The sequence below is a fragment of the Neoarius graeffei genome, chromosome 5, assembly GCF_027579695.1.
Source record: "Neoarius graeffei isolate fNeoGra1 chromosome 5, fNeoGra1.pri, whole genome shotgun sequence".
In the NCBI taxonomy this organism is placed as follows: domain Eukaryota; kingdom Metazoa; phylum Chordata; class Actinopteri; order Siluriformes; family Ariidae; genus Neoarius; species Neoarius graeffei.
The window spans coordinates 42,006,841-42,034,248 of NC_083573.1; the positions used below are offsets into that span (position 1 = coordinate 42,006,841).

General features: G+C 41.4%; 1 protein-coding gene across 1 annotated transcript in view; it reads right to left on the reverse strand.

The window, feature by feature from the left end:
- Window positions 1–37: 37 nt before the first annotated feature.
- The window catches only part of mrpl13 (mitochondrial ribosomal protein L13), a 77,284-nt gene continuing 49,913 nt past the window's right edge, over window positions 38–27,408 (reverse strand). Inside the window, exon 7 of the mRNA XM_060920527.1 lies at window positions 38–158. Coding sequence (XP_060776510.1) covers window positions 134–158 — 25 coding nt within the window. The 3' untranslated portion in view covers window positions 38–133. The remainder of the gene's footprint in view (window positions 159–27,408) is intronic.

Here is a 27,408-nt window from a genome sequence, read left to right on the forward strand (position 1 = left end):
AAAACGGTCATTGGTAAATAATGCAGTAAAATCAAGACATGTTTAAAGATCTTTATTTCATATTGACAAGCGCATGAAAAAAGGCAAATGTTTAAACGGATACTGAATCTGTCCATTCTATGAGGTGATGAGGTCACTTCATTCTGTAATCTTCTGGCCTGCGGAGACAGAGAAGGGGGGGAGAAAAAAAAGATTGGTTTGTTTAAGCAGAGAAAACGTGGAATGACTTATTCACCCTCACCATAGACTCCAGCAGAAGCCTCAATAAATAACGATCGGAAAATAAACGACCTACATTCAGTCCAGTAGCCATAACTCTCCTGAAGAAAGAAAAGAAACTTCCTTCTTAGTTTGTCATGCCAGTTATGAATCATGTTGTCTCTGGTCACTGGAAGATTTACGTCTTAATCATAATTAACAATATGCCATTTGTCACAGTTCGTTCAGTATGACAGGCAAAGCATCGGTCTTAAACGGCCAGCAGAGTCGGCTTTTAAAGCAAGACTGTTTCATTCCGTTCGGTCTGGTAATAAAAGAACTGATCAGCATAAGGAGGAAAAAAAAAACCCCTCAGCATTCCTCTGAATAATCAGAATAAAACCCTGCTCTTTATTAAAAATGACAGAGCTCATTAAGAAGTACAAGAAACAAGTAATAACAACCATAAGAGCCGCTGGTCATTTGCCAGACATGCTACTAAGTGTCCCGATTTAGTTTCTTATACATACAAACTAGCTGTCCATGACACCGTTTACTTGATCAGCATATTAATGACTCCACAAATAAATATGGTTTCTGAACAGAGCATTAATCTGCTGTAGCCGTGAAAAGACGACACCAAATGCTGCCTACGTGACTCACGCTACATTTGAGCACTGGAAAATACAGTAGAAGTCAAGTCAAGTCAAGTCAGGTTTATTTATAAAGCACTTTAAAATACAACAGAGACAGCTGACCAAAGTGCTGGACAAGCAGGTAAAAAGACTTGAGGACACCATAAAACACAAAAACAACGTAACTTAGACACCATACACACAGAGAAACGACAACATGACCTGAAACTAAGGACCAATACACAGGTCAGTACAATCTTAAAACAAGAAATCATGTAATAAAAAACACCAAGGCATAGTAATGAATTTAGAATAATAAATAACTAAGAGTAAATAATTAAAAAATAAATAAATGAAGAAAGTAAAAAGACTCATGTAACATTAAAAGAAAAACAAAAAATGAATAAATAAGTAAATAAAAGCTATACAGAGTTAAAAGCCAAGGCATAAAAATGGGTTTTGAGATGAGTTTTAAAAACAGCTAAGGACGGGGCCAAACGTATATGTAGTGGAAGCTCATTCCAGAGTTTAGGGCCAATGACTGCGAAGGCTCGGACCCCTCTACTTTTCAGTCTGGAGGATGGTATAACTAGGCGTGGTATGGTATAACTCAGCTGACCTGAGGGCCCTGGAGGGGGTGTGAATTTTTAGGTGGTCAGACAAGTAAGAGGGTGCCAGTCCATGGAGGGATTTAAAAACAAAAGAATCTTAAAATGTATCCTGTGGCGTATAAGGGTCACTATGAAGAAAACTGCTTTTGACTGCCAGGGAAAAGTAGAACGGTTATGGTAAATATTTGATAAAGGAACCCTGGTGGGCTGTAGTCAGGACAGATAAGGTAAAGGATAACTCACAATATGAGTTCAGAAGTAAGTAAGTAATAAATAGCTACAGTGTCTTGCAAAAGTATTCACCCCCCCCGTGTTTGTCCTGTTACAAGCTGGAATTAAAATGGATTTTTGGAGGGTTAGCACCATTTGATTTACACAACATGCCTACCACTTTAAAGGTGCACATTGTTTTATTGTGACACAAACAATAATTAAAATGAAAAAAACAGAAATCTGGAGTGTGCGTAGGTATGCACCCCCCAAAGTCAATACTTTGTAGAACCACCTTTTGCTGCAATTACAGCTGCAAGTCTCTTGGGGTGTGTCTCTATTAGCTTAACACAGCTAGCCACTGGGACTTTTGCCCATTCCTCAAGGCAAAACTGCTCCAACTCTTTCAAGTTAGATGGGTTGCGTTGGTGTACAGCAATCTTCAAGTTATGCCACAGATTCTCAATTGGATTGAGGTCTGGGCTTTGACGAGGCCATTCCAAGACATTTAAACGTTTCCTTTTAAACCACTCCAGTGTAGCTTTAGCAGTATGTTTAGGGTCATTGTCCTGCTGTAACGTGAACCTTCGACCCAGTCTCAAACCTCTGGCTGACTCAAACAGGTTTTCCTCCAGAATTGCCCTGCATTTAGTGCCATCCAGCTTTCCTGTCCCTGCAGATAAAAAACATCCCCGCAGCATGATGCTGCCACCGCCACGCTTCACTCACGAAATGATGTTGGGTTTGTGCTACACATGGCATTTCCCATGATGGCCAAAAAGATCAATTTTAGTCTCATTTGACCAGAGAATCTTCTTCCACATGTTTGAGGAGTCTGCCACATGCTGTTGGACAAACTCCAAATGTGATTTCTTAAGCAATGACTTTTTTTCTGGAAACTCTATCATAAAGCCCCACCCTGTGGAGTGTACGGCTTAAAGTGGTCCTATGGACAGATACTCCCATCTCTGCTGTGGATCTTTGCAGCTCCTTCAGTGTTATCTTTGGTGTCTTTGTTGCATCTCTGATTAATGGCCTCCTTGCCCGGTCTGTGAGTTTTGGTGGGCGGCCTTCTCTTGTCAGGTTTGTAGTGGTGCCATATTCTTTCTATTTTGCTATAATGGATTTAATGGTGCTCCCTGGGATATTCAAAGTTTAGGATATTTTTTTAATAACCCAACCCTGATCTATACTTCTCCACAACTTTGTCTCTGACCTGTTTGGAGGTTCCTTGGTTTTCATGTTGCTTGCTTAGTAGTGTTGCAGAGTCAGGGTCCTTCCAGAACAGGTTGATTTATATAGACATCATGTGACAGATCATGTGACACTCATTGCACACAGGTGGATCTTAAATCAACTAATTATGTGAGTTATGAAGTGAATTGGTTGGACCAGTTCTTATTTAGGGGTTTCATATGAAAGGTGGTGAATACTTATGCACACTCCAGCTTCCTGTTTTTGTCATCTTAATTATTCTTTGTGTCCCATTAAAACAACAATGTGCACCTTTAAAGTTGTAGGCATTTTGTGTAAATCAAATGGTGCTAACCCTCCAAAAACCCATTTTAATTCCAGCTTGTAATGCGACAAAACAGGACAAACACCAAACACCAACAAACAATACTTCTGCAAGACACTGTAATATGGTCATTATACTGAGGGTCAGACAACAATATAAAGAAATTTAGATAGCACTCCCAGAGGTACAAGACAATTAAAAACAACAAGACATAAAACATCAAAACAGTAGCTACAGGCCAAATGTGAACAGATTTAAAAACTATAAAAGGCACACGGTTATATTATTGCACAGTACCAGTGAGCGTATGCGAGTGTTTAGGGTACGTGGTGAGGGGTTCAGGCCGTGTTCATTAGTTTAACAGCTTGGGGGAAGAAGCTGTTTTTCAGTCTTGTAGTGCGTGAATGAAGTGTCCTGTCTCGCTTGCCCCAGGGAAGTATGTAGAAGTAGTGGTGGCTAGGATGTGTTGATCACAGATGATGTTCAAAGCCCTGTCCCAACAGGGGGTTTGGTAGATGTCCTCAATTGCAGGAAGCTGGGTCCCAATGATGTACTCTGCCGTCTTGAGTCTTCTGGTCCTTCTTGGTGCAGCTGACAAACCATGCTGCGATACAGTACGTGATGATGCTCTCCACAGTGCACCCGTAGAGGTTTACCAGCAGTTTCTGTGGCAAACCGAGCTTCCTCAGAAAGAAGAGATGCTGTTGGGCCTTCCCAATGACCATGGATGTTTGTGAGGCCTGGGAGAGGTCATTTGTGATGTTGACCCCCAGAAATTTAAAACTGGAGACACTCTCCACTGCCTCACCCTTGATAAACACTAGGCTGCAATTGATTCTTCTCATCTTCCTGTAGTCCACTATAACCTCTTTTGTCTTGAGGAAAAAGGTCATAAGGTCACATCTTTCCTTCTATTCTACTTTTTGTTGAGCATGTCTTTACTGAACAAGTAGATGAAACACTCAACATTCTTTTCAAAACATGACTGCATGCATCAGTTCTTTTATAAATGCCGAAACCCCAGTCTGAAGGACCTGGAAGGCACATTTTTGTGGGGAACATAATCATCGTACAGTAGCTAGGCTATGTGTCACTTAATAACTGTCAAGTAGGTCTACTGTAAATACCCCCTTTTTAGGTCAAGTCATGTGGATAGAATGTGGAACCCCACAGAACAAAACTACAGCCAACTTCAACCACTAAATACACCCCGTCAGGGATCATTACTAAAATTACAGCAGATATGCATGTTCTCTGGCATTTTAAATGTACTCAGCATAATGGTGGTTTTTAAATTTCATTTCTAAAAATAAATAAATAAATAAATAAATAAATAAACCCAAGAATTTCATCAGAAACCTTATAATCCAACATTTGGATGTGTTCTGGCTAGCAAATATATAAGCATTCACGGATATAGATAGAGTGTGGATTATAAGTGGAAATCAATATATATAAAACTTATTGAACAAGTATTCATCTGTGTTAAATTAGTTTTGCCATCAGAAGTCACACATAGCTCTGAAAAAAAATTAAAGGGACCACTTCAATTTTTTCTTAAATCAGCATCTCTATGTATGGCAGCCATTTTATTCCAGTGTCTGTGCTGGAATTCCAACCCAAGCATACCTCATTTTACTTAATGAGGTAATCACCTGAACTCATATCATCTCTAGCCGCTTTATCCTGTTCTACAGGGTCACAGGCAAGCTGGAGCCTATCCCAGCTGACTACGGGCGAAAGGCGGGGTACACCCTGGACAAGTCGCCAGGTCATCACAGGGCTGACACATAGACACAGACAACCATTCACACTCACATTCACACCTACGCTCAATTTAGAGTCACCAGTTAACCTAACCTGCATGTCTTTGGACTGTGGGGGAAACCGGAGCACCCGGAGGAAACCCACGCGGACACGGAGAGAACATGCAAACTCCACACAGAAAGGCCCTCGCCGGCCACGGGGCTTGAATATATAAAACTGCTGTGGTCTTCATGATCCTCTTGCAATAGGACCAGTTTGGATGGAAAAAAAACAGTGCTAGTAGTACCTTGAATTTAATTGGTATACAAAAATCTTTTCATCATGCCAAAAGTTAAAAAGAAAAAGTTTTGGAGTGAGAAAAAGGAGGGTTCAAGTCTGGCTTTACTGGCAGAGGGATACAGTGAGCATCAGGTTGCTTCCATCCTCAAAATTTCAAAAGATGGCAGTTCGTAAGAACAAGGTCAAGCAGCAGACACTGGGGACAATAAAGTTACAGACTGGCAGAGGGATTAAACAATGCTTCACTGACTGGAATGATCAACTCCTTCGAAGGTCATTCCACAACCATAGGATGACATCAAGTGATCTACAAAAAGAATGGCAAACAGCAGCTGGGGTTAAGTGCACGGCAAGGACGGTTCAAAACAGGCTCCTCCGGGCAGGGCTGAAGTCATGCAAAGCCAGAAAAAAAAAAAAAAAAGCCCTTCATCAATAAGAAGCAAAGAAGAGCCACGCTGAGCCTTGCTAAAGACCATACGGATTGGACCATAGAGGTTTGGAGTAAGGTCATCTTCTCGGAGTCCAATTTTCAGCTCCCCCCCCCATCACCTGATCATCTAATGGTTAGACAAAGACCTGGAGAGATCTACAAGCCAGTGTGTCTCGCACCCATTGTAAAATTTGGTGGAGGATTTGTGATTATCTGGGGATGCTTCAGCAAGGCTGGAATGGGGCAGATTTTTCTTTGTGAAGGACACATGACTCAAGCCATGTACAAGGTTATCCTGGAAGAAAACTTGCTTCCTTCTGCTCTGACAATGTTCCTTAACTAAGGATTGGGTTTTCCAGCAGGACAACGCTCCACGCCACACAGCCAGGTCAATCAAGGTGTGGATGGAGGACCACAAGATCAAGACCCTGTCATGGCCAGCCCAATCTCCAGACCTGAACCCCATTGAAAACCTCCGGAATGTGATCAAGAGGAAGATGGATGGCCACAAGCCATCAAACAAAGCTGAGCTGATTGAATTTTTGTGCCAGGAGTGGAATAAAGTCACTCAAGAGCAATGTGAAAGACTGGTGGAGAGCACTGCAAGACACATGAAAGCTAAGATTAAATGTCAGGGTTTTTCTAACCAAATATTGATTTCTGAACTCATCCCAAGTTCAAACATTAGTATTGTGTTGTTTAAAATTGAATATGATCTTGATTTCTATACATTATTAAAGGTCTGAAAACACTTTCCCCATTATTTTGACCAGTTGCCTTTTTCTGCAATTAAATGCTCTATGTGACAATGTTTATGTGGAATTTGGGGGAAATGCTGTCAGTAGTTTATGGAATAAAACAAAAATTTTCATGTTTCTCAAATACATACCTACAGTGGGGCAAAAAAGTATTTAGTCAGCCACCAATTGTGCAAGTTCTCCCACTTAAAAAGATGAGAGAGGCCTGTAATTTTCATCATAGGTACACTTCAACTATGAGAGACAGAATGGGGGGAAAGAATCCAGGAAATCACATTGTAGGATTTTTAATGAATTAATTGGTAAATTCCTCGGTAAAATAAGTATTTGGTCACCTACAAACAAGCAAGATTTCTGGCTCTCACAGACCTGTAACAACTTCTTTAAGAGGCTCCTCTGTCCTCCACTCGTTACCTGGATTAATGGCACCTGTTTGAACTCGTTATCAGTATAAAAGACACCTGTCCACAACCTCAAACAGTCACACGCCAAACTCCACTATGGCCAAGACCAAAGAGCTGTCAAAGGACACCAGAAACAAAATTGTAGACCTGCACCAGGCTGGGAAGACTGAATCTGCAATAGGTAAGCAGCTTGGTGTGAAGAAATCAACTGTGGGAGCAATTATTAGAAAATGGAAGACATACAAAGACCACTGATAATCTCCCTCGATCTGGGGCTCCACGCAAGATCTCACCCCGTGGGGTCAAAATGATCACAAGAACGGTGAGCAAAAATCCCAGAACCACACGGGGGGACCTAGTGAATGACCTGCAGAGAGCTGGGTCCAAAGTAACAAAGGCTACCATCAGTAGCACACTACGCCACCAGGGACTCAAATCCTGCAGTGCCAGACGTGTCCCCCTGCTTAAGCCAGTACATGTCCAGGCCCGTCTGAAGTTTGCTAGAGAGCATTTGGATGATCCAGAAGAGGATTGGGAGAATGTCATATGGTCAGATGAAACCAAAATAGAACTTTTTGGTAAAAACTCAACTTGTCGTGTTTGGAGGAGAAAGAATGCTGAGTTGCATCCAAAGAACACCATACCTACTGTGAAGCATGGGGTTGGAAACATCATGCTTTGGGGCTGTTTTTCTGCAAAGGGACCAGGACGACTGATTCGTGTAAAGGAAAGAATGAATGGGGCCATGTATCGTGAGATTTTGAGTGAAAACCTCCTTCCATCAGCAAGGGCATTGAAGATGAAACGTGGCTGGGTCTTTCAGCATGACAATGATCCCAAACACACCGCCCGGGCAACGAAGGAGTGGCTTTGTAAGAAGCATTTCAAGGTCCTGGAGTGGCCTAGCCAGCCTCCAGATCTCAACCCCATAGAAAATCTTTGGAGGGAGTTGAAAGTCCGTGTTGCCCAGCGACAGCCCCAAAACATCACTGCTCTAGAGGAGATCTGCATGGAGGAATGGGCCAAAATACCAGCAACAGTGTGTGTGAAAACCTTGTGAAGACTTACAGAAAACGTTTGACCTCTGTCATTGCCAACAAAGGGTAAATAAAGTATTGAGATGAACTTTTGTTATTGACCAAATACTTATTTTCCACCATAATTTGCAAATAAATTCGTTAAAAATCAGACAATGTGATTTTCTGGATTTTTCTCCTCATTTTGTCTCTCATAGTTGAAGTGTACCTATGATGAAAATTAGAGGTCTCTCTCATCTTTTTAAGTGGGAGAACTTGCACAATTGGTGACTGACTAAATACTTTTTTGCCCCACTGTATAAATAGTAAAACCAGAGAAACTGATCATTTTGCAGCGGTGTCTTTTCCAGAGCTGTATTTAGCTGAATGGACTCCACATGTATACGGTTAAAGTTTGTTGGAGAACATACTGAAATAAACAGCATCATAAAGAACTATCAAAAGTACAGGACATAATTCTGGAAAATAACCATATTCTTATTGGTACTCAAGTAAGATCCCAAACTTTGAACATTCCACAGAACAGCATTATATCCCTTAAAAATCGGAAAGAATATTGTACAATCGTGAATCTGACTAGAAGAGGACATCTGCTAAATGTCAGTGACCAGATAAGGATGCCATTAGCCAGAAAAGCAACCAAAAGCTGGAGAGAAGTACAGCTCAGATAGATGTTAACAAGACAACTATAGCCTGTATAGTTATACAGGTACAGCCTGTATACAGCATTGGGCTTTATGGAAGAGTGGCGATCCATACATAATCCTGTCTGGAGGTTGCCACAAGGTAGGTTAGAGACTATATCTGACAAGAGCAAAATTTAACCTGTAGCCTGGGCACAAAGTGTTACGCTGCTCGCTGCCCTGAGAACACCACCTGCACAGTGAAGCATTGTGGTGGTAGCATCATGGTGAGAATTACCCCAGGGCTCTACATTAACTTTTGAAACCACTTGTCCTGTTGGGCAAGTTGAAAGGAAATTTACTTGTCCGAATGTGAAGTTGACTTGTCCGAAGAAAAATTTGAGAAGAAAACCCCCCCCCACAAATAAACTATTTGTAATAAACTAATTTCACCAGAATTACTTTAACACAAAAATCTATTCACTGCAGAAAAAAATTGGACTCCATCAATCATTAATGAGAAATTGAAAACCAGAAAATTAAAGTTATATATATTTTCATTTTTAAATTATTAACTTTGAATACAAGTTCAAATTGATCATTGTTGTTGTCTAATTATTCAGTGTGGCTCCTGTATGGTATTTAATGGTTGCGATGAAAGTTGCGGTGTTTTTTAGGTTTTTGTTGCGATTACATTGCGGGAGGAAGTGAAAGTTGCGAGAAATTGTTGCGATTTTCTCTTTTTGTGATTAAAATTGAGTGATAAGTTAAATAATAAAAGTTATTACTGAAAAACTATTGATTAAAAAAGCAAAGACACTGAGAAACGGTCCTATAAACAACTTTACCAATATAAAAGATTACCAGGACTACAAAAATGCAGAAAAATAGGCTTTACTTATCCAAATGCCCCTGTTGGTTCAAAAGTTAAAGTGCAGAGAACCTCACAGCACAACATGAAGTTACCTTCAAATATAATATAAATGCCTCAGCTTTCATGTAAGAAAAAAAAAAAAAAAAAAAAAAAAAAAAAAACTTAATACTAGTGCAGTGTGCAGGCAGTCTCTCCTGAAGACTAAATTAAACAATAATTATAAACTAATAAAATAAATGGCTCAGGCTTCATAGAAGAAAAAAACAATTTGAACAGAATCTCACAGTATGATGCTGAAGCTGCCTAAACAATGGAAAATAAAATACCATTTTGGCAAAAATGTTGGCATCCATTAACTTCTTGTATTAAGTAAAAAAATAAAGTGCACACAGTCCTTCACTGTAAACATAACACACTTTCAGTAACAGAATTTAAGCCTATATAAACACTGACTCACACATGCTGCTTCTCTTGAACGTATACACGGAAGTAAGGCGGAAGGTAGTTTGTCGACGTCACCTCAAGACGACGCCAATGATTGGTCAAATTTGCGGGAAAGTTGCGGTGATTGGATATAATTGCAACACCGCCCTGAATTCGCGGGGATTGGTTGAATTTGCGTTGAAGTTGCAAATTGCAACATCGCGAAATCCTGGAGGGTCTGGTAAACGACCGTTTACTTTTCAGCTCAAATACACGAAGCGGTATTGGCCGGTTTCACAAGCGGAATATTGCGCATGCGCACACTGCTCTTTCCGAAGAGAAACATCCGGCGATTCATCAAAACAATATGTCGAGTGAGATGCTTCGGAAATCATGTGAATAAACTGATAAATTTGATATGTAACCTGAATATCGGCGTATTTTGGAGACGATGAACTTGTCCGACATAAAGGATCACTTGTCCAGGACAAGCGGACAACCGTTAATGTCGAGCCCTGTACCCTTCGTCTCTTGTTTGCTTCAATGAATAACATCCTCCTTACACAATCACTGACTTTGGGTGGATGTCTTCCTCAGAGGTAGAGTCATGGTTAAGTCATATTCTTCCCGATTTTTAATAATGCATTTAAGGTTACTCCGAAAGATGTTCAAAGTTTAAGATATTTTTAACGGCCAAATACCGATTATACTTATTAGCTCATCTGGCCATAAGGCCGATGAACTGTTGCCATGGCGTGGCGTCCGTCATCCACGATCCAGTTAAATAGCATCTCCGTCAATTCTCCACAGATTTCCGTTCCGATTGTTTTGGTTTGAAAGAACTCATCACAAAACTTGGTCGTTGTTTTGTCAAGTATTTTGCTAACGAGTTAGTAGTTAGGCCAAATGAACGAATTTTCCAGACCTCTCACTAGAGTTTTCTCTCCTCGCTCATCCGATTCCAGGTCTGACTGATGTTTTGGGTAGATCTTCTCTTGGGGAACAAAACTTGGGCATTTGTTTGTTGATTTTATTTTTGTAAAAGAATTTGTTTACAACTTTTTTTCAGTTAAATCATGTCTCCTCCCTCAATTCTCAGTGGATTTCAGTTCCGATTGTTTTATTTGAAAGAACTAGACCTTCTGCACAAAACTTGATCATTGTATTGTCAAATTTTTGCTAATAAACTAGTAACCAGGTCAACTTAACACATTTTCTTCTGACTAGAATTGTATCTCCTCTCTCTGTTATCCTGCGAATTCAGTTCTGATCCATATTTTGGGTTGATCTTCCCTCGGGGAACAAAGTTTAGTCCTTTGTTGATTTTCCTGTCGTAAACAATTTGTCGTGGAGGTTGGTCACATTTCAGTTCCGTTTGATGTTTAGGTAGTCCTGGTTGTTCTGATGGCAGGCTAGATGAGCTACTACGTCCTTGATGTACTAGTACATTTTACATAGACAAGTGATTTAATGGGAAATACGCCACTCATATTTTTCATATGAACTACACCTGGGACATTGAGAACCACAACAGTGGCATGTTTTTCAGTATCCTTACTTGTGAGGAAATCGATGAATTGTTTTGATAAATTTGGGTACTTTCTTTGTGAATGTGTCTACTAGTGCTGTCAAAGTTAACGCGATAACGCGATCTCAATTTAACGCGATTAAAAAAAAAATAGTGCCGTTAACGCAAAATTCTAATTTGGCCCTGCGAGTCACCCGTAGTTCCTGTTGAGGCTTGTTGCGCGCTGCTTCAATAAGAGTACGTGTGAGTGATGGAGAAAGGCATAGACATATAAACATCCTCGCCGCCATATTGGATGGGGCAAAGTGGAGATTCTTCAGCCGTCTCTGGTATAGCGTCTAGACAGTAGCCGAGAATAAAGATGCCTCATTCATGTGCTGCGTTTAACTGTACCAACAGGTTTACCATCCAAACGAGATCACATGGGATTACCTTTCACAGGTGAGACTGGAAAAATACTTTTCAATACTGTTCCTTCAGTCTTCAGTTTCCCAGCTCATCTCCACCGGGTAGGTGCAGAGTTATAAGCAGTGAGAATTAGATAATACAGTGCCACACTATGATGAACGTATGATGAATGTTTTTATTTTTGTTATCTGTTTTTTTCTTCTTTTATGGCAAATACTTCTCTTCAAAAGAAACTAATGAAGAGTAAACTTTTTTATTTTCACAGTGATATGCACTTTATTTTTCATCCCTTGGTTTTCTCATCTAATATGGAAGTTATGGATGTCAGTGGCTGTGAGAAGACGTGTTATGCTCTGCAATTAAAAAACAAAACAAAAAAAAAAAACACATTGGTACAAAGCAAGCCCATTCACTTTTTTATGCTGATAAGAGAATTACAATGGTTTTTCATGTGACAAAAATGTGCGATTAAATTGCGATTAATCGCGAGTTAACTATGACAGTCACGACATTAATCGCGATTAAATATTTTAATCGCTTGACAGCACTAGTGTCTATATAACAAAAATAAAAGTACATGTTGGCTTGAAGATATGAAGAAGTTTATATGTTCTCGTGTTGAAAAACTCGCATTTTTTTTATATGGGATACATCTGCGTGACACATTTCTCGATATTTCACTCCGATGATGTCACTCCCAGTGTTTTCCTGCTGACTCGATGTGCATTGTCAAAATGGCGAACCAGTTCAAAATTAAAATTATTTTGATTAACTTGCATTTTTTTTGTAGATGTGTCCATATAATATAAAAGAAGATTACACGGTGGTGTGAAGATATGAAGTTTATGTTTGCGTGTTTAAAAATAGATCACTAGTTCACGTCGCTCACTCGCTCATGAAATATTCATACACCACTCAAAGATAAACTTCATATCTTCGTGCCACTGTGTAATATACTCTCTCTAATATATAGACAAAAAGGAGGGGGAGGGGGAGAGAGAGAGAGAGAGAGAGAGAGAGAGAGAGAGAGATCACGACACTTGAACTGCACAGGTGAACTCTAATTATATGATTAATTTTGGGTTTTCACAGCAATGGGGGTCAATACTTGTGCAATCACAAGGGATTTTTTTTTTTTTGGTAAATCATTTTTCAAACCTCTCTTGATTGCTTCCCTCCTGCTTTAATATTATGGGTTATTCACTATAGATACAGGACATATAATCACAATTAATTTCCATATTGTAATACAACAAAAATGTAGAAGAGTTTAAGGGGGTGAATACTTATGCAAGGCACTGTAAGTAGTATATGAAGCTAAATATTTCAAGGTGAAGTTATTACTAAGTGAATGCCAGAACAATACATTCATTCTTTTCAAAAGTGCTTTTAAGTGCAGAATTTCTAGCAAAAAACAGAACAGCTATAGCACGCTGTGAGCCCCGTAAGTCATTAGCTCGGCCCGTTATTAGAACAGTGAAGCAGATTTGAGAAAGTCAGTGCGGGAAGGCTCAGAGCTCAATGAGCCATACAGTAATAGCTTAGGCCTGCGAATCACTTCTGTAGGGATTTATGAAAGTCCACACTCTGAGTGATGAGAAACTCAACTGCCAACCAGCAGCCCAAAGCTCAACTTTAAACCTACGCCAGTGTGGGCTTCCATTAAGGGGAGGAAAAAAATTTCTTTTTTTTTTCTTTTCCAAAAACAAATGCTCTATGCTTTGTGCTGCAGGTCAGGGGTTCTCAAACTTTATTGCCAACCCCTCAAACTGGAAAATAAATTCCACTGACCCTCAGTACACTTTTTAATTGAACATAATCACTCCATTTCAATATTAGGCTCATTATTCAAATGTGCACAATAATGTTCTATTTATTGAAGCCCTAGCACTTTTCTCTCTTTCCATTCATAGAAGTACGGACGTCCTAAATTAGCATACTTGCTTTTGGATTAAACCAATTCAAGTGACCAGTTGCACATGCTAATAATTATGAGAACTCAATAATACAACCCCAATTCCAAAAAAGTTGGGACACTGCATAAAACATAAATAAAAACAGAATGTGATGATTTTCAAAATCATGGAAACCCTATATTTAATTGAAAATAGTACAAAGACAATATGTCAAATGTTGAAACTGAGAAATTTTATTGTTTTTTGAAAAATATATGTTCATTTTAAATTTGATGTCAGCAACATGTTTCAAAAAAGTTGGGACAGGGGCAACAAAAGACTGAAAAAGTTGGGTAATGCTGAAGGAAAAAATAAATAAATAAATTATATATATATATATATATATATATATATATATATATATATATATATATATATATATATATTTTTTTTTTAGGTTAATTGGCAACAGGTCAGTAACATGATTGGGTATAAAAAGAGCATTCCCAAGAGGCTGAGTCTCTCAGAAGTAAAGATGGGGAGGGGTTCACCGCTCTGTGAAAGACTGCGTGGGCAAACAGTGCAACAATTTAAGAATAACATTCCTCAATGTAAAACTGCAAAGAATTTGGGGATCACATCATCTATGGTCCATAATATCATTAAAAGATTCAGAGAGTCTGGAGAAATCTCTGTATGCAAGAGACAAGGCTGAAAACAGACACTGGATGCCTGTGATCTTCAGGCCCTCAGGAGACGCTGCATTAAAAGCAGACACGTGTCTGTAGTGGAAATCACTGTATGGGCTCAGGAACACTTCAGAAACCCATCGTCTGTGAAAACAGTTCATTACTGCATCCACAAATGCAAGTTAAAACCAGATATAAACAAGATCCAGAAACACCGCCACCTTCTCTGGGCCCGAGCTCTTTTACGATGGACTGAGGCGAAGTGGAACATTGTCCCGAGGCCTGACGAATCAAAAGTAAAAATTCTTTCAAAATCATGGACACCACATCCTCCAGGCTAAAGAGGAGAGGGACCATCCGGTTTATTATCAGTGCACAGTTCAAAAGCCAGTATCTGTGATGGTACGTGTGTGCATTAGTGCACATGACATGGGTAACTTGTACATCTGAGAAGGCATCATTACTGCTGAATAATATAGGACACGTTTCAGAGCAATATGCTGCCATCCAGACAAAATCTTTTTCAGGGAAGGCTTTCCTTCTTTCAGCAAGACAATGCCAAACCGCCTTCTGCACATATTAAAACTGCATGGCTCTGCAGTAAAGAAGAGTCCAGGTGCTAAACTGGCCTGCCTGCGGTCCAGACCTGGCTCTCATTTAAAACATTTGGCACATTATGAAGCGCAAAATATGACAAAGGAGACCCTGAACCGTTGAGCAAATGAAATTGTATATCAGGCAAGAATAGGACAACATTTCTCTTTCAAAACTACAGCAACTGGTCTCCTCAGTTCCCAAACGTTTACAGAGTGTTAATAGTAGAGGTGACGTAAACATGCCCGTCCCAACTTTATTTTGAAACGTGTTGCTGACGTGATATGTTGTCTTTGTACTATTTCCAATGAAATATAATGTTTCTGTGATGTGCAAATTATCGCATTGTTTTTATTTACAGTTTACACAATGCCCCAACTTTTTTGGAATTGAGGTTGTAGATAACTTTGATACAAAGGTTGTGATATCCACCAGTGCGAACAAATAAAAACCATCACGAACCTCACTTTGAGAACCAGTGCTGTAGTCGGTCATGAGATGAACCTCTGATATGTGAGCGCGTGTGTATGTGTGTGCAGGAAGTTGCTCTAAGGTCACTGCAGTATGCGGCACATACCACAGGATATATGGAGCAATACCACTAAATTAGTGGGACTCGTCCTAAGAACACACGCATTAACGAGTACAAGCTGACCCTTAAACTGCCACATACACACTGCATCTATACTTGCCAACTCTAATTACATTAAATTGTCCAAGACCACTCAAATAGAAGCACTGCTTTCCTAGAGTTCATGCGTGTGTGTCACTCCTCGGAACCACATCGCAGGCCTCATTAACAAACTCACAAAGTGAATGTGACATTTGGAGTGACCTGAAAGAAAAGTGTGTATTCTTTGGTTTCTCCAGATGCTGCTTAGAATGCTTGGATACATGTATTCAGAGGAGCATGTGAAGGCCTGTGTGCGTCTTAGCTTTTTCTTGGCTTCTTCGACAACGGTGCCTCTTGCTCTCAACTTGCAGCAACAGAAGCGGATTTACTGAGGAACTTTATTTTATCCCGGTATTTGATTTCAGCTTCATTACTCCAGTGTTATACTGTACGCATGGTGAGTCAGGCAGGTTTCCTTACAGCCCGGCAAACTTTACAAGAACAACAGCTGACCTGTGGAGCTCCTCTGTCATCTTCCTTTCTGCAATTTAATTACTGCAGCAGATCTGCACGTCTCATTATCCCATTAAGGTCTCACTTCCCACTGACGTGTTTTAATTACACGCTCCATGTGCCTCTTCGGGAGAGGCTGATTGCAGCAAAATAGCATGAGCGAGAGAAGACAAAAGCGGTACAGGTTGAAGGCTTTGCCGTGGTTTTAAGGGGCACTTGTTTAGTTGAACAGCAGTCTAATGACTTTAGATGGCTCTCTGGGAAAGTGGAGTGTCCTGGGTGAGGTGGGGCTCAGACGTACCAAAATTATCTTGACCTTGTAGATTCTGCTATGGGAAGCCCTGTTTTGAGTTAACGACGATGTCGGTTCAAATCCGAGACATGCCATAAAGCCAGTGGCGGCCTGGAGAGTGAAGTCACACTGGACAAAAATCGATCAAACACAAACCCTTGGGTTTAATTCAAGGGGTAAATACTTATGCAAGTTATTCTCTTTGGGATGCTTCCAAATAAAAGGCTTCCAGTTTCTAAATCCATCAGCAGTTTATTGAATAATAATATCTAACCAAGGTCATACAGTGCACTTGTATAAGTATTTGCCCCAATACCTTTTTTGTTTGTTTGTTTTGCGACATTAAACCCTGTAGCATAATTTATTGAAGAAAAAAAAAACACCACCATTACACCTTGGTTTAATCCAAGGGGGTAAATAGTTATGCAAGGTCACAGTACATGTCCATGGATGCTTAAGAAAACGCGACAAGTCAAAGTCTTTCCTGTGTCAGAACCTGGTCTTCCCAGGTAGTCTCCCGTCCCAGTACTAGCCAGTAGTAGAGCACCTGGGTTAGATATGTATGCACATAATTTAGGAGAGGATAACTTGACTGTTATAGGCTAATTTGAACCCAAGGAACAACTTGAGATGTGTGCCAAAAATCGCTATCCGGGGCGAACAGCCTGAAAATTACCAATCCAAGATGGCTGCCGGTAGCCATATTGAAAATATAAAATTTTTGAACCACTCACCACAGAAGTATGTGCAATACCTCATTTTATGGGTTTTTAGGTATGGGGAATCCATTAGTGACATCATTTTCATGACTGAAGGAAAAGGGAACAAGCTATGGTTAAGGACAAGGTAACCCCCCCAAAAAAAACACCAAAAATTGGCCAAAATTGCAGTTTCACAGAAAACATGAGAAAACCAGAATGACCCTACCTCAAACATGAAATCATGGAATTGGGAGACCTATGCACATAATTTAGGAGAGTAGAAGAAAGCAAGCGTTTGATTAATCTAAAGAAATTGTATTTTCAAATCATACTATTATGATCAATGGAATGTTAACTTAAAGTGAAAAATACAAAACAGAACTTGTTACTTTAGTAGGCAGCAATATCTTGAGAGCCTAAATGTTTAAAATGTTCCACGAGGACATCATCCTGAAGTTCGCGGACGACACCGCAGTGATAGGACGCATCGCTGGCGGTGACGAAACGGCCTACAGGAGGGAAGTGGCCAGTCTGGTGTCACGGTGTGAGGATAACAACCTCACCCTCAACACGGACAAGACGAAGGAGATGATGGTGGACATGAGGAAGAAGAGGAGACCTCATCGGCCATTGCTCATCCGGGAGCTTGAGATGGGGAGGGTGAGCAGCTTCAAATACATGAGTCAGTGAGGACCTCACATGGACACTTAACATCACACAGCTGGTTAGGAAGGCTCAACAGTGACTGTGAGGCTGAGGAAGTTTGGTAGGTCACCCAAGATCCTCAGCAACTTCTACAGCTGCGTGATTGAGAGCATCCTGAGCAACTGCATCACTGTGTGGTATGGCAGTGCTACAGCTATGGACTGCAAACGCCTGCAGAGGGTGGTGAAGACTGCTGAGAGGATCACCAGAGCTCCACTGCCCTCCCTGCAGAGCATCTAGCACTGCAGAGTCCACAGGAGAGCTGCCTCCATTCTCAAAGACCCCACCCACTCCCAGCAAGGACTGTTCACACTCCTACCCTCAGGCCGGAGGGACAGAAGTGTGAAATCTAAGACTGTCAGACTAAAGAACTCTTTCTTTCCCACCGCCATCAGAGTCCTGAACAGCTGACAGGAGTCTAAAACCATGGATTACCTCCCTGTAAACTGTCCTTGACTGTTTACATCTGTTTGCACATTACTGCCATTTTGCTGCTACGTCTGATCATTGCCTTATTTTTGTATTACACTACCTGTTTTGCACTATATTTACCTTTATTTTGTACAACACTGGGTGTTTTTGTTGCTTTTTCCTTTTATTTTTGCAGTATATTGCCTTTACTTTGTATTACTTCTTCCGCCTATTTATTTATTTGTAATTGGCATTCATGGTGGACAGCAAATCAAGAATTTCATTGTGCAAGTGGACATGTCCTTACTGTGCATATGACAAAACACTTTGAACTAGAACTTAACAGCCAACAATACAATTTTTAACAATCACATTATTACTGTGGCGGCACGGTGGTGTAGTGGTTAGCACTGTCGCCTCACAGCAAGAAGGTCCGGGTTCGAGCCCCGTGGCCGGCAAGGGCCTTTCTGTGCGGAGTTTGCATGTTCTCCCCGTGTCCGCGCGGGTTTCCTCCAGGTGCTCCGGTTTCCCCCACAGTCCAAAGACATGCAGGTTAGGTTAACTGGTGACTCTAAATTGACCGTAGGTGTGAATGTGAATGGTTGTCTGTGTCTATGTGTCAGCCCTGTGATGACCTGGCGACTTGTCCAGGGTGTACCCCGCCTCTCGCCCGTAGTCAGCTGGGATAGTGGTGGCCATCTTGGATTGGTAATTTTCAGGCTGTTCGCCCCGGATAGCGATTTTGGCACACATCCCAAGTTATTCCTTGGGGTCAAATTAGGCTAGAACAGTTGAGTTATCCTCTCCTAAATTATGTGCATATGTCTAAACCAGGTCCTAGACTACAGGCCTTTAAGTCAGGATCTCACTGGGCTGCGACAGCTTGCGACAAATTGCGAACGTCATCCGCGAAAGAGTTTCAAAAGTGTCTTGAAACATTTGCGGGGCTTCTCAATTTCCTCGCATGAGTCGCAAAGTGTCGCTCCTTCGTTGCTGAAATTTTGAACACGTTCAAAAAATTTGTGCGACAAACCTTCTCTCAAAATAGCCGCAAACGTATCGCAAAGCTGTCACGAACCCTTCAAGTCAGTTTCCGTGAGACAGGAAGTGTGAGTCTATCTCACCGGGCTGCGACAGCCCGCGACTAGTTGGAGACACAATTGCGATAAAATACGCGAATACCAATTCAGTGCGATTCCAAGTGAAAATTGTCACTAATTCGCATATTTTATCGCAATTTGTTGTGTCTCCAACTAGTCGCAGCCCAGTGAGATACTACCCTTAAGGTGCATTGGGCAGCACCGATCTCTACTTCTATAGCCCTCAGCCTCTTGCCTATATACAGCTAGGGTTACAGTGGTGGACTAGTCCTCTGCTAACCGTGAGTTTGACTCCATACTCCCATCTGTATTGCAGCATGCCTTGCCAGATGGCAGCAGGTACCATTTTTATGACCGTCTTTGGTACGACCCGATCAAGAGGCAGACACGCTAACCACTAGGCCAGCTTGCGGTACAAGAAAATGCTACAAAGATTCGCAACTTGCAAATATATTTTTCACGAGATGTGATGATTGCTTTCAGATGCCTCAAAATCCTCCCAATACGACGAGTGCAAGCACGGACTATTCTGATTAGCCTTAATGCACAGATCTACCCATTTAAATGGGGTCTGATGAAAGGATGCAGCAAAGCCAAACAAAATTCGAAAGCATTAAGAACGTAACTAAATCACTAAACCACTTCAGACAGATATGGGCGTATTGTAAGGCTCTGATTGCCTATTATTTAGAAAAATGCACATTGTGCTACTGTGCTTCCACTGTAAATCCTATAATGTCCTGAGGGAATGAGGGGGAAAAACCGAGGAATTACAAGCTGTATTGATGAGCAGACAATGTGTGATAAATACTTAATGCGAATTGAAAATCAGTGTGCACATCCCACACTCTGTAGGACTATTGACAGCATCACTGACTGCATCATCCATCACCTCAAACCTATCACCAAGTGTTTGGAATGGAAAGGCAGCAAAAAACGTTACATCATTTGGCGTAATTTTATATCGAAGGGCCTTCATTATGTTTATAAGCACTGCATAAATATTTTAGAAAGCAATACCTGAGGATTTATGTTGGTTGTTTACGCGTTTTATGATGTATATTGGCTCGTCTACACATGAACCCTCACAACTGCCATTTCGGGGCGACTTTAACCTTATACTGGAAGTCATTAGTTTGTCTTTACTAAAGCCTCGGTCACAACCGGCCGTACGTGCTCCTACGGCCGGTCTATGTGCAAAAAACGCAAGAAAACGCACGGAGGGCGCGTGTGTGATGTGCTGATTTTCGAGCCGTAGACTGGCCGCAGAGGTTCTTTGTCATGCCAAACAAATTCTACGGGCGCTTATGTTTTTTTCAGGTTGCAAGACAAACTTACGGCCAACGTGTGTCTTTCTCCACGAAAAAAACAAACAAACAAAAAAACGCAGCGATTTGGGAAACGCCAAAAATCGTACGTCCGGTTGCGACCTAGGCTTAACAGTCAGGGCTGTGGTACTCGAGTCCGGTCAAGATTTTTTTTCCCCCCCTTTTGTCTCAAAATTATCTTGGACTCATTGGTATTTGCACTTGGTCTGGGCCATTTGGCGAGACCAATATACTAGTTGGTCTCAAATGAGTCCAGCTGCCTTTTAAAAATGCATGTTGTTTTTTCTCTCGAGTACTTCCTTCAAAAAACTAGACACACGTGCAGGTCGGAGCTCAGCCTTTGTCTGATTGGGAGATAGAAGTTATGGTACATAAATAGAAAAAATAGCCCGCTCAGAAATACATCAACGCCAGGATTCGAACCGATGCAAAAGCTGGTCCTTTCCTGGACAGTGCTCTAGACTGCTCAACTACAGAGGATTACATCATGAACTGAGGTTATGTAACGTGGGGCTTATGTAACGTGGGGCTTATGTAGTCAGAATGCAATGGCGCCACACTGTGACTGTGGAATCGCTACCCGAGACTGGCACGCCAATTACATTCTTAAACGCAGTTAAACACACACATACAGACAGGCGCCTTCATTGGCTTCAGCCAAAGGCTGAGCCAAAAATCATTGATTAAGCAAGTTTGCTGTCTCCAAGTCTTGACTCTATCCCTCTCCATCTGGACTTTGTTTCAAACCTTTTTGGATTCGGTCTTGAATAGTCCTGTTTTTGGACTTGTATTGGACACGACAAAGGTGGTCTTGATTATAGCTTTGCTTAGAGTACATTCATGAAGTACACATGTGGTATTCACCAGTTATCTTACGGTGGTGTAGTGGTTAGAACTGTCGCCTCGCAGCAAGAAGGTTCTGGGTTTGAGCCCAGTGGCCGGCGAGGGCCTTTCTGTGTGGAGTTTGCATGTTCTCCCCATGCCCGTGTGGGTTTCCTCCGGGTGCTCCGGTTTCCCCCACAGTCCAAAGGCATGCAGGTTAGGTTAACATGGCCTGAGCAAAGCATCTAACCCCCAACTGCTCCCTGGGTGCTGTAGCATAGCTGCCCACTGCTCTGGGTATGTGTGTTTTCACGGCTTCAGATGGGTTAAATGCAGAGAAGAATTTCACTGTGCTTAAGTGTGTGTGTGTGTGTGTGTGTGTGTGATAAAGTTCTTCTCCTATTTACTCCAACTGCATTCAAAACTGTTACGAATGCTTCTGAGCAACAAAATGTTTAATATTTGATTTGGTCCCTGTGATTTGATTAGTTGTCACATCTAGCGTTTTTATGCAGGAATTATAAATAAACTATTTGACAAAAGGAAATGGTATACTACATATCCTATTTTTCAGAAATGTACTTAAAAATCAGCAACGCATTTGAATGGAGCCAGCTAATGTGGCACAACATCCATACAAAATAAAGAGGCTTCACTTGAAGGAAGAAGGGATGATCAAAAACAGAACAAATCATCTCTTCATACTACACATTGCAGTACTGAAGAAATCAGTATGGTTCATTTTTTAAATTAACCGCACACAGTGCCTTGTAGAAGTAGTATTCATCCCCCTTGGCGTTTGTCCTGTTTTGTCCCATTCCAAGCTGGAATTAAAATGGATTTTTTGGAGGGTTGGCACCATTTGATTTACACAACATGCCTACCACTTTAAAGGTGCACATTGTTGTTTTATCGTGACACAATACGATGAAAAAAAAAAAAAACCCAGAAATCTGGAGTGTGCATAAGTATTTCACCCCCTTTCATATGAAACCCCTAAATAAGAGCTGGTCCAACCAATTCACTTCATAAGCCACATAATTAGTTGATTAAGACCCACTTGTGTGCAATCAAAGTGTCACATGATCGGTCACATGATGTCTGTATAAATCAACCTGTTCTGGAAGGACCCTGACTCTGCAACACTACTAAGCAAGCAACATGAGAACCAAGGAGCCTCCAAACAGGTCAGAGATAAAGTTGTGGAGAAGTATAGATCAGGGTTGGGTTATAAAAAATATCCCAAACTTTGAATATCCCAGGGAGCACCATTAAATCCATTACAGCAAAATGGAAAGAATACGGCACCACTACAAACCTGACAAGAGAAAGCCGCCCACCAAAACTCACAGACAGGCAAGGAGGCAATTAATCAGAGATGCAACAAAGACACCAATGATAACACTGAAGGAGCTGCAAAGATCCACAGCGGAGATAGGAGTATCTGTCCATAGGATCACTTCAAGCCATACACTCCACAGAGCGGGGCTTTATGGAAGAGTGGCCAAAAAAAAAAAAGCCATTGCTTTATAAAAAAAAAAAAAAAAAAAAAAAAAAAAAAAAACCACGTTTGGAGTTTGCCCAACAGCATGTGGCAGACTCCCCAAACACATGAAAGAAGATTCTCTGATCAAATGAGACTAAAATTGATCTTTTTGGCCATCATGGGAAATGCCATGTGTGGCGCAAACACCCGAAGAACACCATCCCTACAGTGAAGCATGGTGGTGGCAGCATCATGCTGTGGGGATATGTTTTATCTGCAGGGACAGGAAAGCTGGTCAGGACTGAAGGAAAGATGGATGGCACTAAATACAGGGCAGTTCCAGAGGAAAACCGGTTTGAGTCGGCCAGAGGTTTGAGACTGGGATGAAGGTTCATATTCTAGCAGGACAATGACCCTAAACATACTGCTAAAGCTACATAACTTGAAGATGGCTGTACATCAACGCAACCCATCTAACTTGGAGTTGGAGCAGTTTTGCCTTGAGGAATGGGCAACAATCCCAGTGGCTAGATGTGCTAAGCTAATAGAGACACACCCCAAGAGACTTGCAGCTGTAATTGCAGCAAAAGGTGGCTCTATAAAGTTTTTTTTTTTGGGGAGGGATACCTATGCACACTCCGGATATCTGGTTTTGCATCTTAATTCTTGTTTGTGTCACAATAAAATAATTTGCATCTTTAAAAGTGGTAGGCATGTTGTGTAAATCAAGTGGTGCTAACCCCCCCAAAAAATCCATTTTAATTCCAGCTTGTAATGCAACAAAACAGGACAGACACCGGCGGCACGGTGGTGTAGTGGTTAGCACTGTCGCCTCACAGCAAGAAGGTCCTGGGTTCGAGCCCCGTGGCCGGCGAGGGCCTTTCTGTGCGGAGTTTGCATGTTCTCCCCGTGTCCGCGTGGGTTTCCTCCGGGTGCTCCGGTTTCCCCCACAGTCCAAAGACATGCAGGTTAGGTTAACTGGTGACTCTAAATTGACCGTAGGTGTGAATGTGAGTGTGAATGGTTGTCTGTGTCTATGTGTCAGCCCTGTGATGACCTGGCGACTTGTCCAGGGTGTACCCCGCCTTTCACCCGTAGTCAGCTGGGATAGGCTCCAGCTTGCCTACGACCCTGTAGAAGGATAAAGCGGCTAGAGATAATGAGATGAGATGAGGACAGACACCAAGGGGGATGAATACTTTTGCAAGGCACATCACCTCCCAGAGGGGAGAAAAAAAAAAAATCCCTTACAGAGACACTAAGTATTTATCACACCTAAAATACACATAATTGTTATAGAAAATATAAGAGAGTTAGAGAGAATGGCTGAAAATAACAGCAGGGGCATGTTTCTCCTCTTGGGTGCCTTGCTCAGAAAAATGAGAACAAGGGAAAAATAATTGGATTGTCATGGCTGGGTCACAGGGCTTTGTAATACACTGTTCCCCAATTTTGCATTATGAGCTCAAACTATTGAAAGAAGTCCACAGCAGTATTTCATCACCATGGCTATTGTACATCAAAGTCCATTTGCAAAACCTACACCAGCGTTTCACTCGCCCTTCAATTGGACAGTCCAACAGCAGAGCAGCAGGAATGATGATACATGTCCAGAATATCAGAATGAGAAAAGTGGAGTGCTTCAGTTTCTCAGGCTAACCAGTTCTCTCACTGCACGCTGCTTGGAGTCTGTCTTTAGCGTTCACTTTTATTTCCTTAATGAGCCTTACGCTTTTCTTAGTCTACATCACAGCAGGCCTTAATTTCCTTCTGTCCTGCACCATGTTCATTTATTACAGCCACAGCGTGGCATCTCACGTTCCACTGAACTGCTTGTGATAATCGAATAAAGTAAAATCATCGCAATTATCTCTCTCTTTAATGGCAGCATAGGGATATCTTTATCACCAGTTTGATGCATTCTGCAAGTCAAACAAGCTCTGGGCAGTAGTAGTAGTAATAATAATAATTATTATTATTATTATAATAAAAGGGCGGCACGGTGGTGTAGTGGTTAGCACTGTCACCTCACAGGAAGAAGGTTCTGGGTTCGAACCCAGTGGCCAACAGGGGCCTTTCCGTGTCGAGTTTGCATGTTCTCCCCGTGTCCACGTGGGTTTCCTCCGGGTGCTCCGGTTTCCCCCACAGTCCAAAGACATGCAGGTTAGGTTAACTGGTGACTCTAAATTGACCGTAGGTGTGAATGTGAGTGTGAATGGTTGTCTGTGTCTATGTGTCAGCCCTGTGATGACCTGGCGACTTGTCCAGGGTGTACCCCGCCTTTCACCCGTAGTCAGCTGGGATAGGCTCCAGCTTGCCTGCACAGGATAAGCGATTATGAATAATGGATGGATGGATGTAATTAATAATAATAATAATAATAATAATGTTTATGTGAAAGCAATATTGACCGTTTAAAAGGGTCTACATAATTTTCCCCATTTTTTCTGTGGCTTTTAAACTATAAAGAGTCGCAGCAACACAGAAAAATGTGCAAAAATCTGGCTTTAGAGTCCATTCTTCAGCACAGAAGTGACAAAAACTTTCAACAAACCACCCAGATGTCAAACAGGAGATCTGGGCTGTGTCCTAAACTGCATATTATTTATCACTCTAAGTCGGAGGCTACTCCGCTATATGAAGTAAGAGCTGCTGGTGCACCATTTTCACACAATATTTTGCAAGCTAGCATGGGATTTGGTAACATGCACGCACGGTTCTCATTACTGCAACTGATAACCCAAGCTCAAACTGACAAATAAAAAAAACAGCCTGGAGAAAGTAACTCAAGTCAGCAAATCAATCCATTCATATGTTCTCCAAATGCAAAACCCACAAGAGTGCTCGGAGCACAAAATATCCCCCACTGGCAACTCTGCCATAACTCTGGTAAAATGCGACCAAATTGAACGAAATTGCAATATGTCGGTTAGACGCATATACCAAAGAATCCTGTCAAGTCTCGTGAAATTCCTCCAAAAATTGTGAGAGGAGTTGATTTCAGAAGGCGAGTACCCTTCCTGGGATGGATGGACAGACATCGCCACGACATAATCCCCCTTCGGGCCTTTCGGCCAGCGGGGGATAAAAATAATGAGGGAAGTTGATTTCAGAAAGCAAGCACACGTTGATGAAATTGCCAAAGTTTGTTAATAATCAAGGGCATAACTCTGGTAAAATTTGCCCAAATTAAACAAAATTTCAAATGCGTGTATAACTGTCATATAACAAAGCCTTTTGCCAAGTTTGGTGAAATTCCTCCACAGATTGTGAGAGGAGTTGATTTCAGAAGAACGTCCGCCCTCATGAAATTGTCAAAGTACAAGTTATTTAATAAAGGGTCAAAACTCTGGTAAAATTTTCACAAACAAAATTAAATCGCAATGTGTGTATTAGCATCGTATAACAAGGCCTTTTACCAAGCTTTGAGAAATTCATCCAAAAATTGAAAGAGGAGTTGATGTCAGAAGGCAAGCACACAAAATTCATGAAATTGTCAAAGTACAAGGTTGTTAATCAAAGGGCGACAACTCTGGTAAAATGCGACCGAATTGAACAAAATAATATGTGTACTAATGACACATAACAAGGCCTCTTGCCAAGTTTGGTGAAATTCCCCCAAAAATTGTGAGAGGAGTTGATTTCAAAAGGAAAACACACTCATGAAATTGTCAAAGCATAATTTTGTTAATCAAGGGCTGTAACTCTGGTAAAATAAGACTGAATTGAACGAAATTACAATATGCATATTACTGACCTATAACACAGAATCCTGCTAAGGTTCATGAAATTCCTCCAAAAATTGTGAGAGGAGTTGATTTCAGAAGGTGAGCACCCTTCCCGGGACGGACAGACATCACCAAGCCATAATCCCCCTTTGGGCCTTTCGGCCAGTGGGGGATAAAAAACTGCCTTTTGCAACTCCTTCCTACTGAACTGCATTTTTCTCAAGACATGATTTTTCTATTGGCTAAATAATGAAATCTGCATATTTCTATCAGCAGCAGGTTGAAAAACAGGCTGATTTTCAAAGAACATGACAAATCTTCATTAAGGATGCGGTTAGGAAACTAATGTATATTAATGAACATTAATGATGCCTTCCCAGATGTACAAGCTACCCATGCCATATGCACTAATGCACCCTCATACCATCACAGTTGCTGGCTTTTGAACTGTGCACTGATAAGCCGGATGGTCCCTTTCCTCTTTAGCCTGGAGGACGTGGTGTCCAGGACTTCCAAAAAGAATTTCTACTTTTGATTCGTCAGGCCTCGGGACAATTTTCCACTTCGCCTCAGTCCATCGTAAAAGAGCTCGGGCCCAGAGAAGGTGGTGGTGTTTCTGGATATTGTTTATATCTGGTTTTAACTTGCATTTGTGGATGCAGGAATGAACTGTTTTCACAGACGATGGTTTTCTGAAGTGTTCCTGAGCCCATACAGTGATTTCCACTACAGACACGTGTCTGCTTTTAATGCAGCGTCTCCTGAGGGCCTGAAGATCACAGGCATCCAGTGTCAGTTTTCAGCCTTGTCTCTTGCATACAGAGATT